Below are 16,809 nucleotides of genomic sequence, written 5' to 3' on the forward strand. Positions count from 1 at the left end.
AGAGGTAGATACAGAAGAACAGATCACTTATAGGAAGTCTGAAAAACACTTTCAGTAGAAGATCTCCTATAAATAAATAAAAACTCCCATAGACAAATAAATAAATAAATACATAAATACCATTGCATGTGATCCCGACAGTAACTGCACATGAATATGTGTCACGACAGCACATAGATTGCACATGAATTGCACATGAATTCCAACAGCAATTGCACATATGACAGAATTGCACATCAGTATTAGGTTAGGTCAGTATTGCGAGTGTTCAGTACAGTTTTTGTTATAAAGTCTGTGTTATAAAGTATTACAGTCAATTGAAGAGTGAATATTAGGCCCTAATCGTATTGTGTTATTGAAGAAAAATAAATATTTAAAATGTGGACCCTTCTCTGGACCAGAAAAAAAGAGATAACAGTCGAAAATTACATAACACAATCAAAGACAAAGTGAACATAATGTCTCCATTTATGCGCATAATTTGAATAAAACGGCCTTTCATCTTTCATTGGCTTTATTCTATTGACTATCATATTCTCCTTGGTATACGCACCCCCCTTCAGAAATTCCTGGATGCGCCCCTGGTTTTGTCTTCTTCACTTGCAGCCCCGCACCGGCAGGTGGCGGTAATGCGCTTTTCAAGTTTGCCACCCGAAGTATTAAACCCACATAAAAGACCGGCGCTGTGAGTGTGTCGTGAAGCCGCTGGCTCCACACTGCGGTTCCTCCGGCCTGCAGCTTCACTCTTCGGCCCGCTGCTTCGCCCATGCTTCCCCCTCCGCCCAGTGTGCGCGCCGGAGCATGTTGCAGCAGCAGCAGCAGCCTCTCTCGGCCAATGGGGCCTCCAGCGGCCGGGGCTTCGCCGTGAGCGGACAGCCGGGGATGCACTCACTCAGCTCGGCTCACCAGGCGCCGCAGCACCGGGACGGAGGGGACGCGGGTCACGATGGCCACGAAAGCCGCAGAGACATTGGCGACATATTGCAGCAAATCATGACCATCACAGACCAGAGTTTGGACGAGGCGCAGGCAAAGTGAGTGTCTGTTTGGACTTTGTGGAGGGTTCAGAGTTCCGGCGCTGCTTCTCTCAAAGTTCCCTGAAGTTCAGCCGCTCTTCAGGAGGATTCACAGCGCTGCAGCAGCACTGAACCGCGGGGTTTGTGGTTCGTTCACCCGAGAGAACCCGTGTCTGATCCCTGCCTTTAACTTCAGGATATTGTTAACATCCAAGGCTAACGAAGGCTAAGCTGCTAATGCTAACACATAATGAACGCCACATTGTTTACGCTTTAAAGTCATCACAGCTGCAGACATAAGTGTATATGTAAGAGTTCATGTGTATTGAAGAAGAAAGCCGTGTCTTTGACGGGATACGTGCTAGCACAGGGACGCTAAAGTAGCCGCTAGTGAGGTAGTGCTTGTTTGTTTGTTTGTTTGTTTGTTTGTTTGTCCTCTTAAAGCTCTTTCCTCTTCTTTCAGGAAACATGCTCTGAACTGTCACCGGATGAAACCTGCACTCTTCAATGTTCTGTGTGAGATCAAGGAGAAGACTGGTAACTGTCCAACACCTGTCCAACACCTGTCCTACACCTGTCCTACATCTGTCCTACACCTGTCCAACACCTGTCCTACACCTGTCCTACACCTGTCCAACACCTGTCCTACACCTGTCCAACACCTGTCCTACACCTGTCCTACACCTGTCCTACATCTGTCCTACACCTGTCCAACACCTGTCCAACACCTGTCCTACACCTGTCCTACATCTGTCCTACACCTGTCCAACACCTGTCCTACACCTGTCCTACACCTGTCCAACACCTGTCCTACACCTGTCCAACACCTGTCCTACACCTGTCCTACACCTGTCCTACACCTGTCCAACACCTGTCCTACACCTGTCCAACACCTGTCCAACACCTGTCCTACACCTGTCCAACACCTGTCCTACACCTGTCCTACATCTGTCCTACATCTGTCCTACACCTGTCCAACACCTGTCCAACACCTGTCCTACACCTGTCCTACATCTGTCCTACACCTGTCCAACACCTGTCCTACACCTGTCCTACATCTGTCCTACACCTGTCCAACACCTGTCCTACACCTGTCCAACACCTGTCCTACATCTGTCCTACACCTGTCCAACACCTGTCCTACACCTGTCCTACATCTGTCCTACACCTGTCCAACACCTGTCCTACACCTGTCCTACACCTGTCCAACACCTGTCCTACACCTGTCCAACACCTGTCCTACACCTGTCCTACACCTGTCCTACACCTGTCCAACACCTGTCCTACACCTGTCCAACACCTGTCCAACACCTGTCCTACACCTGTCCAACACCTGTCCTACACCTGTCCTACACCTGTCCTACATCTGTCCTACACCTGTCCTACATCTGTCCTACACCTGTCCAACACCTGTCCTACACCTGTCCTACACCTGTCCTACACCTGTCCAACACCTGTCCTACACCTGTCCAACACCTGTCCAACACCTGTCCTACACCTGTCCAACACCTGTCCTACATCTGTCCTACATCTGTCCTACACCTGTCCAACACCTGTCCAACACCTGTCCAACACCTGTCCAACACCTGTCCTACACCTGTCCTACACCTGTCCAACACCTGTCCTACACCTGTCCTACACCTGTCCAACACCTGTCCTACACCTGTCCAACACCTGTCCTACACCTGTCCTACACCTGTCCTACATCTGTCCTACACCTGTCCAACACCTGTCCAACACCTGTCCTACACCTGTCCTACACCTGTCCAACACCTGTCCTACACCTGTCCAACACCTGTCCAACACCTGTCCAACACCTGTCCTACACCTGTCCTACACCTGTCCTACACCTGTCCTACACCTGTCCTACACCTGTACAACAACACCTGTACAACACCTGTCCTACACCTGTCCAACACCTGTCCTACACCTGTACAACACCTGTCCTACACCTGTCCAACACCTGTCCAACACCTGTCCAACACCTGTCCTACACCTGTCCAACACCTGTCCAACACCTGTCCAACACCTGTCCTACACCTGTCCTACACCTGTCCCACACCTGTCCCACACCTGTCCAACACCTGTCCTACACCTGTCCTACACCTGTCCTACACCTGTCCTACATCTGTCCTACATCTGTCCTACACCTGTCCAACACCTGTCCAACACCTGTCCTACACCTGTCCTACACCTGTCCTACACCTGTCCTACACCTGTCCTACATCTGTCCTACACCTGTCCAACACCTGTCCTACACCTGTCCTACACCTGTCCTACACCTGTCCAACACCTGTCCAACACCTGTCCAACACCTGTCCTACACCTGTCCTACATCTGTCCTACACCTGTCCAACACCTGTCCTACACCTGTCCAACACCTGTCCAACACCTGTCCTACACCTGTCCTACATCTGTCCAACACCTGTCCAACACCTGTCCTACACCTGTCCAACACCTGTCCTACACCTGTCCTACACCTGTCCTACACCTGTCCAACACCTGTCCTACACCTGTCCTACACCTGTCCTACACCTGTCCTACACCTGTCCTACACCTGTCCTACACCTGTCCTACACCTGTCCTACACCTGTCCAACACCTGTCCTACACCTGTCCTACACCTGTCCTACACCTGTCCTACACCTGTCCAACACCTGTCCTACACCTGTCCTACACCTGTCCTACATCTGTCCTACACCTGTCCTACACCTGTCCTACACCTGTCCAACACCTGTCCTACACCTGTCCTACACCTGTCCAACACCTGTCCAACACCTGTCCAACACCTGTCCTACACCTGTCCTACACCTGTCCAACACCTGTCCTACACCTGTCCTACATCTGTCCTACACCTGTCCAACACCTGTCCAACACCTGTCCTACACCTGTCCTACACCTGTCCAACACCTGTCCTACACCTGTCCAACACCTGTCCAACACCTGTCCAACACCTGTCCAACACCTGTCCTACACCTGTCCTACACCTGTACAACACCTGTCCTACACCTGTCCTACACCTGTCCTACACCTGTACAACAACACCTGTCCTACACCTGTACAACACCTGTCCTACACCTGTCCAACACCTGTCCTACACCTGTACAACACCTGTCCTACACCTGTCCAACACCTGTCCAACACCTGTCCAACACCTGTCCTACACCTGTCCAACACCTGTCCAACACCTGTCCAACACCTGTCCTACACCTGTCCTACACCTGTCCCACACCTGTCCCACACCTGTCCCACACCTGTCCTACACCTGTCCTACACCTGTCCAACACCTGTCCAACACCTGTCCTACACCTGTCCTACACCTGTCCTACACCTGTCCAACACCTGTCCTACACCTGTCCTACACCTGTCCAACACCTGTCCTACACCTGTCCTACACCTGTCCTACACCTCTACAACACCTGTCCTACACCTGTCCTACACCTGTCCTACACCTGTCCAACACCTGTCCTACACCTGTCCTACACCTCTACAACACCTGTCCTACACCTGTCCTACACCTGTCCTACACCTGTACAACACCTGTACAACACCTGTACAACACCTGTCCCAACACCTGTCCCAACACCTGTCCCAACACCTGTCCCACACCTGTCCAACACCTGTCCCACACCTGTCCAACACCTGTCCCACACCTGTCCCACACCTGTCCCACACCTGTCCTACACCTGTCCTACACCTGTCCTACACCTGTCCTACACCTGTCCAACACCTGTCCAACACCTGTCCTACATCTGTCCTACACCTGTCCTACACCTGTCCTACACCTGTCCAACACCTGTCCTACACCTGTCCTACACCTGTCCAACACCTGTCCTACACCTGTCCTACACCTGTCCTACACCTGTCCTACACCTGTCCAACACCTGTCCTACACCTGTCCTACACCTGTCCAACACCTGTCCTACACCTGTCCTACACCTGTCCTACACCTGTCCTACACCTGTCCTACACCTGTACAACACCTGTACAACACCTCTACAACACCTGTCCCAACACCTGTCCCACACCTGTCCCACACCTGTCCCACACCTGTCCAACACCTGTCCAACACCCGCCCTGCTCTGGTACAGCCTCGTTCCAAACTCCATCACTGACCCACCACCGGGCACCGGCCTGTTTCCCGGTGCTCACATTATTGTTAATTAAAAAACAAAAGTTGTCTAAATAAAAGCCATAAACATTATAATTGTGTGTTCTGTTCTTTACAGTGTCACAATGACGTCCCCCTGTGGCACCTGCTGCTTTTGCACTCTCCCCCCTGCTTATTTTTAGAGATTTGACGAGATCGGGCATTGGTCAGTTGGTGTGGTCAGTTGGTGTGGTCAGTTGGTGTGGTCAGTTGGTGTGGTCAGTTGGTGTGGTCAGTTGGTGTGGTCAGTTGGTGTGGTCAGTTGGTGTGGTCAGTTGTAATGAGCAGCTCAGACCTCGTGAGGCCAACGGAGGCGCAGGAGGAGGCGCCACACTCCAGATTCTTAGGCCTTTTTCCTTTTATAAATTCTTAGTTTGCCTGTAACTGCACAGCGCGCGTGTGTGTGCGCGCGCTGTGACTGAGCCGCTTCTCATAATGTAAAACGCAGATCAGTTTGTGAGCTGTATCTAACGTGGTCAGAAGATGTTTTGAACTTGTGGATCTGAATGTAGTTTGTACTCCTCACAGGTCTGTCCATGAGGAATGCGATGGAGGAGGAGCCCCAGGACCCTCAGCTGGTGCGCCTGGACAACATGCTGCTGGCAGAGGGCGTGTCCGGCCCAGAGAAGGGAGGAGGGGCCGCGGCTGCTGTGTCTGCAGCCACCAGCGCTGGAGGGATGTCCCCGGACAGCTCCCTGGAACACTCCGACTACAAGAGCAAACTCAGCCAGATCCGCAGCATCTACCACACTGAGCTGGAGAAGTACGAGCAGGTACGACACCCGCTCGGGTACGACACCCGCTCGGGTACGACACCCGCTCGGGTACGACACCCGCTCGGGTACGACACCCGCTCGGGTACGACACCCCGCTCGGGTACGACACCCGCTCGGGTACGACACCCGCTCGGGTACGACACCCGCTCGGGTACGACACCCGCTCGGGTACGACACCCGCTCGGGTACGACACCCCGCTCCCGTACGACACCCGCTCCGGTACGACACCCGCTCGGGTACGACACCCGCTCGGGTACGACACCCGCTCGGGTACGACACCCGCTCGGGTACGACACCCGCTCGGGTACGACACCCGCTCCGGTACGACACCCTCTCTAGTACGACACCCGCTCTGGTACGACACACCCGCTCTAGGAGACAAACGTCAGCAGTTCACGAGGTTTTGCTTAAGAACACTTGTCTAATGACCTGAAGGCCACACCAGACCGCTGCGGTGCCCGTCACGTGGCCCCGCGGTGCCCGTCACGTGGCCCCGCGGCGCCCGTCACTTGGCCCCGCGGCGCCCGTCACTTGGCCCCGCGGCGCCCGTCACGTGGCCCCGCGGCGCCCGTCACTTGGCCCCGCGGCGCCCGTCACGTGGCCCCGCGGCGCCCGTCACGTGGCCCCGCGGCGCCTGTCACTTGGCCCCGCGGCGCCCTTCACGTGGCCCCGCGGCGCCCTTCACGTGGCCCCGCGGCGCCCGTCACGTGGCCCCGCGGCGCCTGTCACGTGGCCCCGCGGCGCCCGTCATGCCCATCACGTGGCCCCGCGGCGCCCGTCACGTGGCCCCGTGGCGCCCGTCACGCCCGTCACATGGCCCCGCGGCACCCGTCACGTGGCGCCCGTCACGTGGCCGCGGCACCCCTCACGCTCTGAGGTCAGTGTCACTGGGCACATTCACTTCATCACTTGTGGGATCTACGTGGTTATTCTTTCTTCTTTTCTTCTCGGGACGACCCCCTGAAGTGAACACACCTGTAGGAGTCACACCTCTACAGCAGGAGAACATTCTAGTCTCCCTTTTCCAAAATGAAAAATGTTGAGGTGTCGGCGCCCCCCAGTGTACAAACGATGACATGAGCTAGGAAAATGCACGTGAAAAATGTATTGCAGGATGATGAAATTTGGCCCAGAGGTCATGACGAGAGCAGTCAACAATATGTCTCTCTTTACAGTCTGTGCTGCTGTCTTGATGGTAGATGACTCTTTACAGTCTGTGCTGCTGTCGTGATGGTAGATGACTCTTTACAGTCTGTGCTGCTGTCGTTATGGTAGATGACTCTTTACAGTCTGTGCTGCTGTCGTGATGGTAGATGACGCTTTACAGTCTGTGCTGCTGTCGTGATGGTAGATGACTCTTTACAGTATGTGCTGCTGTCGTGATGGTAGATTACAGTCTGTGCTGCTGTCGTGATGGTAGATGACTCTTTACAGTCTGTGCTGCTGTCGTGATGGTAGATGACTCTTTACAGTCTGTGCTGCTGTCGTGATGGTAGATGACTCTTTACAGTCTGTGCTGCTGTCGTGATGGTAGATGACTCTTTACAGTCTGTGCTGCTGTCGTGATGGTAGATGACTCTTTACAGTCTGTGCTGCTGTCGTGATGGTAGATGACTCTTTACAGTCTGTGCTGCTGTCGTGATGGTAGATGACTCTTTACAGTCTGTGCTGCTGTCGTGATGGTAGATGACTCTTTACAGTCTGTGCTGCTGTCGTGATGGTAGATGACTCTTTACAGTCTGTGCTGCTGTCGTGATGGTAGATGACTCTTTACAGTCTGTGCTGCTGTCGTGATGGTAGATGACTCTTTACAGTCTGTGCTGCTGTCGTGATGGTAGATGACTCTTTACAGTCTGTGCTGCTGTCGTGATGGTAGATGACTCTTTACAGTCTGTGCTGCTGTCGTGATGGTAGATGACTCTTTACAGTCTGTGCTGCTGTCGTGATGGTAGATGACTCTTTACAGTCTGTGCTGCTGTCGTGATGGTAGATGACTCTTTACAGTCTGTGCTGCTGTCGTGATGGTAGATGACTCTTTACAGTCTGTGCTGCTGTCGTGATGGTAGATGACTCTTTACAGTCTGTGCTGCTGTCGTGATGGTAGATGACTCTTTACAGTCTGTGCTGCTGTCGTGATGGTAGATGACTCTTTACAGTCTGTGCTGCTGTCGTGATGGTAGATGACTCTTTACAGTCTGTGCTGCTGTCGTGATGGTAGATGACTCTTTACAGTCTGTGCTGCTGTCGTGATGGTAGATGACTCTTTACAGTCTGTGCTGCTGTCGTGATGGTAGATGACTCTTTACAGTCTGTGCTGCTGTCGTGATGGTAGATGACTCTTTACAGTCTGTGCTGCTGTCGTGATGGTAGATGACTCTTTACAGTCTGTGCTGCTGTCGTGATGGTAGATGACTCTTTACAGTCTGTGCTGCTGTCGTGATGGTAGATGACTCTTTACAGTCTGTGCTGCTGTCGTGATGGTAGATGACTCTTTACAGTCTGTGCTGCTGTCGTGATGGTAGATGACTCTTTACAGTCTGTGCTGCTGTCGTGATGGTAGATGACTCTTTACAGTCTGTGCTGCTGTCGTGATGGTAGATGACTCTTTACAGTCTGTGCTGCTGTCGTGATGGTAGATGACTCTTTACAGTCTGTGCTGCTGTCGTGATGGTAGATGACTCTTTACAGTCTGCTGCTGTCGTGATGGTAGATGACTCTTTACAGTCTGTGCTGCTGTCGTGATGGTAGATGACTCTTTACAGTCTGTGCTGCTGTCGTGATGGTAGATGACTCTTTACAGTCTGTGCAGCTGTCGTGATGGTAGATGACTCTTTACAGTCTGTGCTGCTGTCGTGATGGTAGATGACTCTTTACAGTCTGTGCTGCTGTCGTGATGGTAGATGACTCTTTACAGTCTGTGCTGCTGTCGTGATGGTAGATGACTCTTTACAGTCTGTGCTGCTGTCGTTATGGTAGATGACTCTTTACAGTCTGTGCTGCTGTCGTGATGGTAGATGACTCTTTACAGTCTGTGCTGCTGTCGTGATGGTAGATGACTCTTTACAGTCTGTGCTGCTGTCTTGATGGTAGATGACTCTTTACAGTCTGTGCTGCTGTCGTGATGGTAGATGACTCTTTACAGTCTGCTGCTGTCGTGATGGTAGATGACTCTTTACAGTCTGTGCTGCTGTCGTTATGGTAGATGACTCTTTACAGTCTGTGCTGCTGTCGTGATGGTAGATGACTCTTTACAGTCTGTGCTGCTGTCGTGATGGTAGATGACTCTTTACAGTCTGTGCTGCTGTCGTGATGGTAGATGACTCTTTACAGTCTGTGCTGCTGTCGTGATGGTAGATGACTCTTTACAGTCTGTGCTGCTGTCGTGATGGTAGATGACTCTTTACAGTCTGTGCTGCTGTCGTGATGGTAGATGACTCTTTACAGTCTGTGCTGCTGTCGTGATGGTAGATGACTCTTTACAGTCTGTGCTGCTGTCGTGATGGTAGATGACTCTTTACAGTCTGTGCTGCTGTCGTGATGGTAGATGACTCTTTACAGTCTGTGCTGCTGTCGTGATGGTAGATGACTCTTTACAGTCTGTGCTGCTGTCGTGATGGTGGATGACACTGTTGTGACCTCTGCTGCCTCTGGTGGTCAGAAGCCAGGCCCACATGTCACACACTGTTTGTTCTAAAATGTGAACTCACACAGAATGTGTTCTGAGGAGAACTTACTGATAAGTCACTCAATATTAGTCATTAAAACAAATATTAAGTCAGAAATTTGTTGTGAACTGACCCTTTTAGAAAGTACTTGACTGACTTCTCATCGCCTCGTGCATCAGACTGAGCTCATTGTAACAACTGGTGCGACGTTCAAAACTGCACAGAACAGAATAAGGGTTTACTTAAAAGTTCCAACATTGTCCATTTGCTTGGACATCTGGGGACGTGATTGTAAGACTCAAAAGAAACCGGAAATCGGACCCACGTCCTATTCTGTACCATTTGGCCTCCAGGAAGAGGCATGTCTCTCATTCAGCTTTTATTAGACTTCAAATCTACAGAAACATTCATGAAGTCACTAACACCTGAGCGGCGGTCAGGACAGGGAGAGCCATGTTCCCAGGAGGAGGAGGAGGAACCTAATACATACACATGGTTTATTGCTCAATATGAACATGAGTTTGAGGCTGCAGTTTGATGAAGCAGGAGGTGTTTAAGTCCTGGTACTGAGTGTGTGTTTGTGTGTGTGCCATGGCAGGCGTGCACAGAGTTCACCACCCACGTGATGAACCTGCTGAGGGAGCAGTCGCGCACGCGGCCGGTCACGCCACGTGAGATTGAGCGCATGGTCGCCATCATCCACCGCAAGTTCAGCTCCATCCAGACGCAGCTGAAGCAGAGCACGTGTGAGGCCGTCATGATCCTGCGCTCGCGCTTCCTCGATGCCAGGTACTCTCCTCTGCTCCTTCTGCTCACACAACTGTTGATTCACAGGATTTTTATTTGAATTATTTGGCACTTATACAAAAACATTTATTATGGATTTTTTTTTTTTAATCAGGCGCAAGAGGCGTAACTTTAGTAAACAGGCCACAGAGGTTCTGAATGAGTATTTCTACTCTCACCTGTCCAACCCCTACCCCAGCGAAGAGGCCAAAGAGGAGCTGGCCAAGCAATGTGGCATCACTGTGTCTCAGGTAACCCACTGTCAGGGGCCCCAGGGGCCAGGGCACAAAGGGGGCCCCAGGGGCCAGGGCACAAAGGGGGCCCCAGGGGCCAGGGCACAAAGGGGGCCCCAGGGGCCAGGGCACAAAGGGGGCCCCAGGGGCCAGGGCACAAAGGGGGCCCCAGGGGCCAGGGCACAAAGGGGCCCCAGGGGCCAGGGCACATTCTCTCAGGCCTTTTCCAATAGTCCCTACTTGGCTCTGCGTGTGTCTGCATTTGACTTTCAATTACAGGTGGCGCTCGGTGGCTCTCGGTGGAGCTCGGTGGCTCTCGGTGGAGCTCGGTGGCTCTCGGTGGAGCTCGGTGTATAGGACTGGCCGTGGAAACAGAAACCACACTGATCTGCTTCTCGTTGAACTCTGCGAGACTGAGATATGGCCTGAGTTGGCTGCTCTCCTGGCGTGTTGGCGCTCGGTGGCGGCGCTTCTAGATACAGCTGCAGGTCCAAACATGGGAAAAGTGAAAATGTAGCAAATAATTCCTTTAAACTGACCTCTGCTGGAGCCAGAGTGACTCATAGTAATCATAACATAGTAATCCAGTTTGAAGCTTTCGTTAAACATAAGAAGTAAATCCACCCGAGTCTGTTTCTGAAAGTGAAGCTGCTGCAGAGAGAATGAGTTTGGACTAACATCTGTACTAGTCTGATCTAGTGTAGATGTTCAGAGGAAGAAGCTGATGCTAGGTGCGCTAGCTTTGGTAGCACAACTTTATTTGATTGTAGTTAAGTGTGAGGTCTGTTTTCTGTAGGATTGTTTGGACTTCCAGTATGTTCTTCTAAGAGTCTGTTATGTGTCTGTCTGTGTCTGCTCTTTATGTCCCACATTTAGAAACCATTAAATACTAAAGAAGGAGGTCGCACCGAGCAGAGCCGAGCCGAATAGAGGACTATAGGGCTAGTGTGGGTGTGGTGTGTGAGTGTTGCTCGTAGTCAGAGGGGTAGATGGTGCAGATTGGCAGTCACACTTCAGTCACTATGCCCCTGGGCGGCTGTGGTAGCAGCTTACCCCCAGTGAGGGCGGCTGCAAGTCTTTAGTTTTATAGTCCATCAATCAATAGTTTGCTTGTGCATTTCTGTATCAGTAGCACCCTGTGTAGTCCCATAAACGGTCAAATCATCAGATACTAGGTTCCAGAGCTTTGGCCACGCCCTCTTTTAGTTGACTAATCGATGGGCACGTCGTGTCTTTAGTCGATCAAACATGTTGACCAGCGTTGCCCAGGTCACTGGTCCTAGAGGACATGCCCACAGGGTTATTAGTTTGATCTACACATGTTTAGTGTTGCAGAACTAAAAAGGTGTATTTCAAATGTGCTTTTATTTCACACTCAGGTGTCAAACTGGTTTGGAAATAAGAGAATTCGCTACAAGAAAAACATTGGCAAGTTCCAAGAGGAGGCCAACCTGTACGCCATGAAGACTGCACTGGGAGCCAGACCGGGCGAGGACTCTCCACACACGCCCAACTCCCCAGGTACGCCCCCCCAGGTACGCCCCCCCAGGTACGCCCCCCCAGGTACGCCCCCCCAGGTACGCCCCCCCAGGTACGCCCCTAGTCTGTGTGTCCCTAAAGCGGGTTCCACTCCGCCGTGGCCGAAGCGTCCAGTTTACATTCAAAGTCAATGGTAAACGCGCGTTGAGCACGTCGTGCTTTATCCGCGGCGCGATTTCTTTGTTTTTACGGCGCGATTGGTGCGTTTTCTTACGCTCTCGATGCTTTGAGCACACGTATGTGCCGACCTAGGCAACGAAAGCGGTTTACGCGATGCGTTCAGATATGTTGAGGTCTCTGCAGCTGAAGCGTAGCAGCCGCCGCAGCAGCCAACGCTCCAGTGATGTACGTACGTATTTCCCCTCACATTTCCGGTATTCCCCGTGGAATTCCCAAGAAGCGCCACTTTTTCCTTGCTCGTCAACAATGGCAGATGAAAACTGATTGTGGCCGTGTGTGGGAGAAAGGAGCTGTACCATGTGTTCACGGTGGAACAGAGACAAGCCCGCCGCCTCCGTGTGAGAGTTTTGAAAACCAAAAACGTGAAAACAACGCTCTCGATAGCCGCCATTTTACACAATGAAAGGCCACGACAACACCTCTACTGCGCATGTGCGCAGACAGCTCGAGCGCGCCGTGCGCGCGCCTGTGTACAGTGGCCGGGGCGTCGAGAGCGCGCGTCCGGAGCGTAAACCTTTCAAATGTACACGCGCTCAAATTCTGCGTCGGGCGCGTTTAGGCGTCTGCGGTGTGTACGTAGCGTTAGGCCTGCAGCATCACTGCAGCGTGTGCATTGAGATGAGATGTGTCTTGTGTTGCAGGCTCAGGCTCCTTCTCTCTCTCTGGCTCGGCAGACATGTTTCTGGGGGTTCCTCCTGTGAATGGAGATCAGGCTGCTTACCCAATGGGAGCGCAGGTAACAGCAGCACATTAGAACACTCTGGAACATTCTCCACTCACAAGGTACACCCAGGGCCGGCCCTTCCACTAGGCCGTATAGGCGGGTGCCTGGGGCGGCACTGCGGGGGGGGGCCCTCTGGATTTTTGAAATTGTTTTATTATTATTATTATTATTTTTGCGCCCCTTCTATTTATCCAAACGCTATTTTGGAATTGACAAATAAATCTAATGAAAATTGTTATATATGTGTTTTTGCTTGGCAGAATCTTTTTTTTTTGGGGGGGGGGCCAGGGGAGTAGCTCGCCTAGGGCACCAAATGTGCTGGGGCCGGCCCTGGGTACACCAGAGATCATGCAGAGACATACACACACAAGAGGAGCTCGGAGTAGAGCCGCTCCTCCAGCTGAGGTGGCTCGGGCATCTGTTCCGGAGCCTCCTGGCTCCTCCCTGGGGAGGTGTTTCAGGCATGTCCCACCGGGAAGAGGCCCCGGGGAAGACCCAGGACACGCTGGAGGGACTATGTGTCTCTGGCCTGGGAACGCCTCGGGATCCCCCCGGAAGAGCTGGAGGAAGTGTCTGGGGAGAGGAAGTCTGGGAGTACCTGCTTAGACTGCTGCCCCCGCGACCCGGCCCCGGATAAGAAGAAGATGGATGCAAATATTGTTTCACTAAAATGTTGCCGACTCTTTGAAACTATTGTTAGCAGGAAGTGCTGGTCGAGCTGTAAGACACAGCTCCAGCTGCTGTAACGTCTCATGTGGGGCACAACACTTTTAGCATCTTTGTTTTCCAGGCCAATGGGGGCTGGCAGGGCAGGACCACGCCCCCGTCTGGGACCCCGCCCCACAGTGACCTGTCGGAGCAGTCGGACTGAGGCTGGACTGTAACTGATCACATGATGATCCCACTAACCACTGGGTGGCCGGTTGTCTTTTTATTGTGTTTAATCACTCAGCTTTGACTGCTTTTGTTTTCTGAGTGCATGAATGTTAGCGTGTGGTGAGCATGCCAGGGCGTGGCTCTGGGGCGTGGCTCTGGGGCGTGGCTCTGGGGCGTGGCTCGTGTTATGTTAGCTTCTCATTAAAGAAATATAATTTAAGTTTTATAGGTTTAAAGGACACGTAATCCCCTCTGCAGCCAGTAGATGGCACCTCGGTCAGCCCCTGGGGAAACGGCAGATACAAATCAAATTTGAGAAAACATTTTTAGCTCTAAAACCAAACTAAACAAATGCTAATATTATATTAGCTGAAACATAAATGCATAATATTTGTCCTTAAGTAGTTTGGGGAGGTTGCTTTATTCTGTAAATGTTCAGTTATTATTTGCTGAAACTATAAAACCAACTGAAACCAGGACGTGCCCGTCTCCGTCTATAGTCCACACCTCTGAAACTCCAACCAGCTTTTCAACAGGTTCTTTTATCTATTACTCTCTGTTGCCAGTAGAGGGCGTCAAACACTGTCCACACGTTGTACAGGGAAAGCCACGTTAAAAACAACAATGTAAGATGTTAAAGAGGTGAAATGATAATGCAGATGTTTGTTACTGTGTGTTTTTAAAGCCTTTGACATGTTTCTGACCATCGGGTTTGCACATCATCCTTTTGTTTGCTAACCCTAACCCGCTTCAGGAGAGAGAAGAGAAAAAGCCAAAGATGTGTGTTTGTGTGAGCGAGTGTTCTCTGGACAGGCCACAGTGTTCTCTGGACAGGCCACAGTGTTCTCTGGACAGGCCACAGTGTTCTCTGGACAGGCCACAGTGTTCTCTGGACAGGCCACAGTGTTCTCTGGACAGGCCACAGTGTTCTCTGGACAGGCCACAGTGTTCTCTCTACCTCTTTTACAATAAACTAATGTGTATTCACAGCCAGCATGTTTTTATTACTGACAACTGAAGCAAAAATAGGAAAGTAACACAAAGTAAAGACCGTTGTCTTTACTTTGTGTTACTTTTCATGTGTCACACAACAGACGCTGTGTGTTTTATTACAATCAGACTCGTATTCATGAAGAAATTATTCTAATTAGTCCCGAGGCGCAGCGCCGACCGCGGGCACGTTCAAAAGACACTGGTGTGTCACTATTGTTTAAATGAGACTTTCTGGGCCAGACCTGACTCTCGGGTCAAAAGACACATGTGAATCATGACTCTGTAAATGTCTCATGTTACAATGTCACACTCACTGGATGAGTGTGAGCTCAGGAGCAGATGAACCAGATGTGAAGACACAGTCATCAAGGACAGAGGGGACAGTAGAGACAGCTGTGATGTGTTTTCTGTATATTAAGCTTCAAAATGCTGTGTGTTTTATTACAGTCAGACTCATATTCACTGAGAAATGAGTCTAATAACAGTGCAGCGGACCTCAGGTACAAAAGACGTGTGTAATTATCTCATGTTACATCGTGGGCACCTGCGGTTTATGACGGGTGCAACCCAAATATGGACAAGCTACAGGTCATGCTCCTGCTACAGGTCATGCTCCATGCTCCTGCTACAGGTCATGCTACAGGTCATGCTCCATGACCCTGCTACAGGTCATGACCCTGCTACAGGTCATGCTCCATGACCCTGCTACAGGTCATGCTCCATGACCCTGCTACAGGTCATGACCCTGCTACAGGTCATGACCCTGCTACAGGTCATGCTCCATGACCCTGCTACAGGTCATGCTCCATGACCCTGCTACAGGTCATGACTCTTGCTACAGGTCATGACTCTTGCTACAGGTCATGACCCTGCTACAGGTCATGCTCCATGACCCTGCTACAGGTCATGACCCTGCTACAGGTCAATTCAATTTTCAATTCAATGTATTTTTCTAACTCCCAAAATCACAACAGTTTCCTCTGAGGGCCACAGTGAAAAATTAATCAACAATGTCTGTGGCGACGATGTCCCAGAGTCCTCTGTCCTTAGACTCTCCTTCTGCAGGAAAAAGTAGTATAAACCTGGAGGAGTTCCAGAGTGAAGGAGAGATCTGACTCTCACAGACCTGAGAGACTGGAGCTGGAGCCACTCTTCAGGCAGATGAAGAACCGTCCATGTGGGGTAGAGACCGCTTCACCAGGAGAGGAGCATCTGGGTCCACAGGTCATCGACGGGTCTATCGAGGGAAGTGAGAAAAAGAAGGCGATGAACAGTTTGCAAGTGGAATTAAATATTAAATATTGTTTGATAAAATAAGTAGTCAGAAGCAGAGGATAGAGCTCAAGCTGCCATACTTCCCCCATAGTTGCTGCCAGGGCAGCGGAGCTGAAACTGTAGCTTTATATTTCTGTTCCTAACTGGTCTGACCATAAGTCATTTCAAAGAGGAACGTTTTAAGCCTGGACTTAAATGAAGAGACTGTGTCGGCCTCTTTAACATGGACAGGAGCTCTACCTCCTACTGTGCTTTTAGAGACTCTTGGGACCAGTTAAATCTTTTTATGGAGCTTTTAGGACCTGCTGTGAGCAGGAGTTACAGTCTAATCTAGTCGTTACAAATGCATGGATAAGTTTTTCAGCATCGCTTTTAGGCTGGATTCTTCTGATTTTATCTATATGAAGCCAAGTCCCAGTTTCAAAATGTTCATTCTCTGCTGGTTCAACCCACACCTGCTCATTCACTGGACATTCCCTTTCACTAACCAGATGAGAAAGGTCAAACTCCCAGTCATTGTCCCGGTCATTTGATACAGCTGTAATAGTGTAGTGTAGTCAAAGTGGAAGGAAACCTCTTCAAGTAAAACACCATTC

At 51.1% G+C, this 16,809-nt stretch overlaps 1 protein-coding gene across 1 annotated transcript; it reads left to right on the top strand.

Moving 5' to 3' along the window:
* Positions 1 to 691: 691 nt before the first annotated feature.
* Positions 692 to 14,859, top strand: pbx2 (pre-B-cell leukemia homeobox 2). The gene is made up of 8 exons (XM_072460727.1): positions 692 to 1,034; positions 1,480 to 1,553; positions 5,694 to 5,938; positions 10,206 to 10,396; positions 10,509 to 10,644; positions 12,006 to 12,147; positions 12,987 to 13,081; positions 13,860 to 14,859. The coding sequence occupies exons 1-8, from the start codon at positions 802 to 804 to the stop codon at positions 13,938 to 13,940; spliced, it is 1,197 nt and encodes a 398-aa protein (XP_072316828.1). The 5' UTR covers positions 692 to 801; the 3' UTR covers positions 13,941 to 14,859.
* The last annotated feature ends 1,950 nt before the right edge of the window (positions 14,860 to 16,809 follow it).

This window comes from Eucyclogobius newberryi, unplaced genomic scaffold (assembly GCF_026437365.1).
Source record: "Eucyclogobius newberryi isolate DKJ021-1_F unplaced genomic scaffold, fEucNew1.0.hap1 SCAF_3, whole genome shotgun sequence".
In the NCBI taxonomy this organism is placed as follows: domain Eukaryota; kingdom Metazoa; phylum Chordata; class Actinopteri; order Gobiiformes; family Gobiidae; genus Eucyclogobius; species Eucyclogobius newberryi.

Excerpts from the sequence above, each read along its gene's own strand:
- pbx2 (XM_072460727.1), top strand. The coding sequence starts at position 802 with ATGTTGCAGCAGCAGCAGCAGCCTCTCTCGGCCAATGGGGCCTCCAGC. Across the intron at positions 10,645-12,005 it reads GTGGCATCACTGTGTCTCAG|GTGTCAAACTGGTTTGGAAA; the intron begins GTAACCCACTGT and ends TTTCACACTCAG. Across the intron at positions 13,082-13,859 it reads CTTACCCAATGGGAGCGCAG|GCCAATGGGGGCTGGCAGGG; the intron begins GTAACAGCAGCA and ends TTTGTTTTCCAG.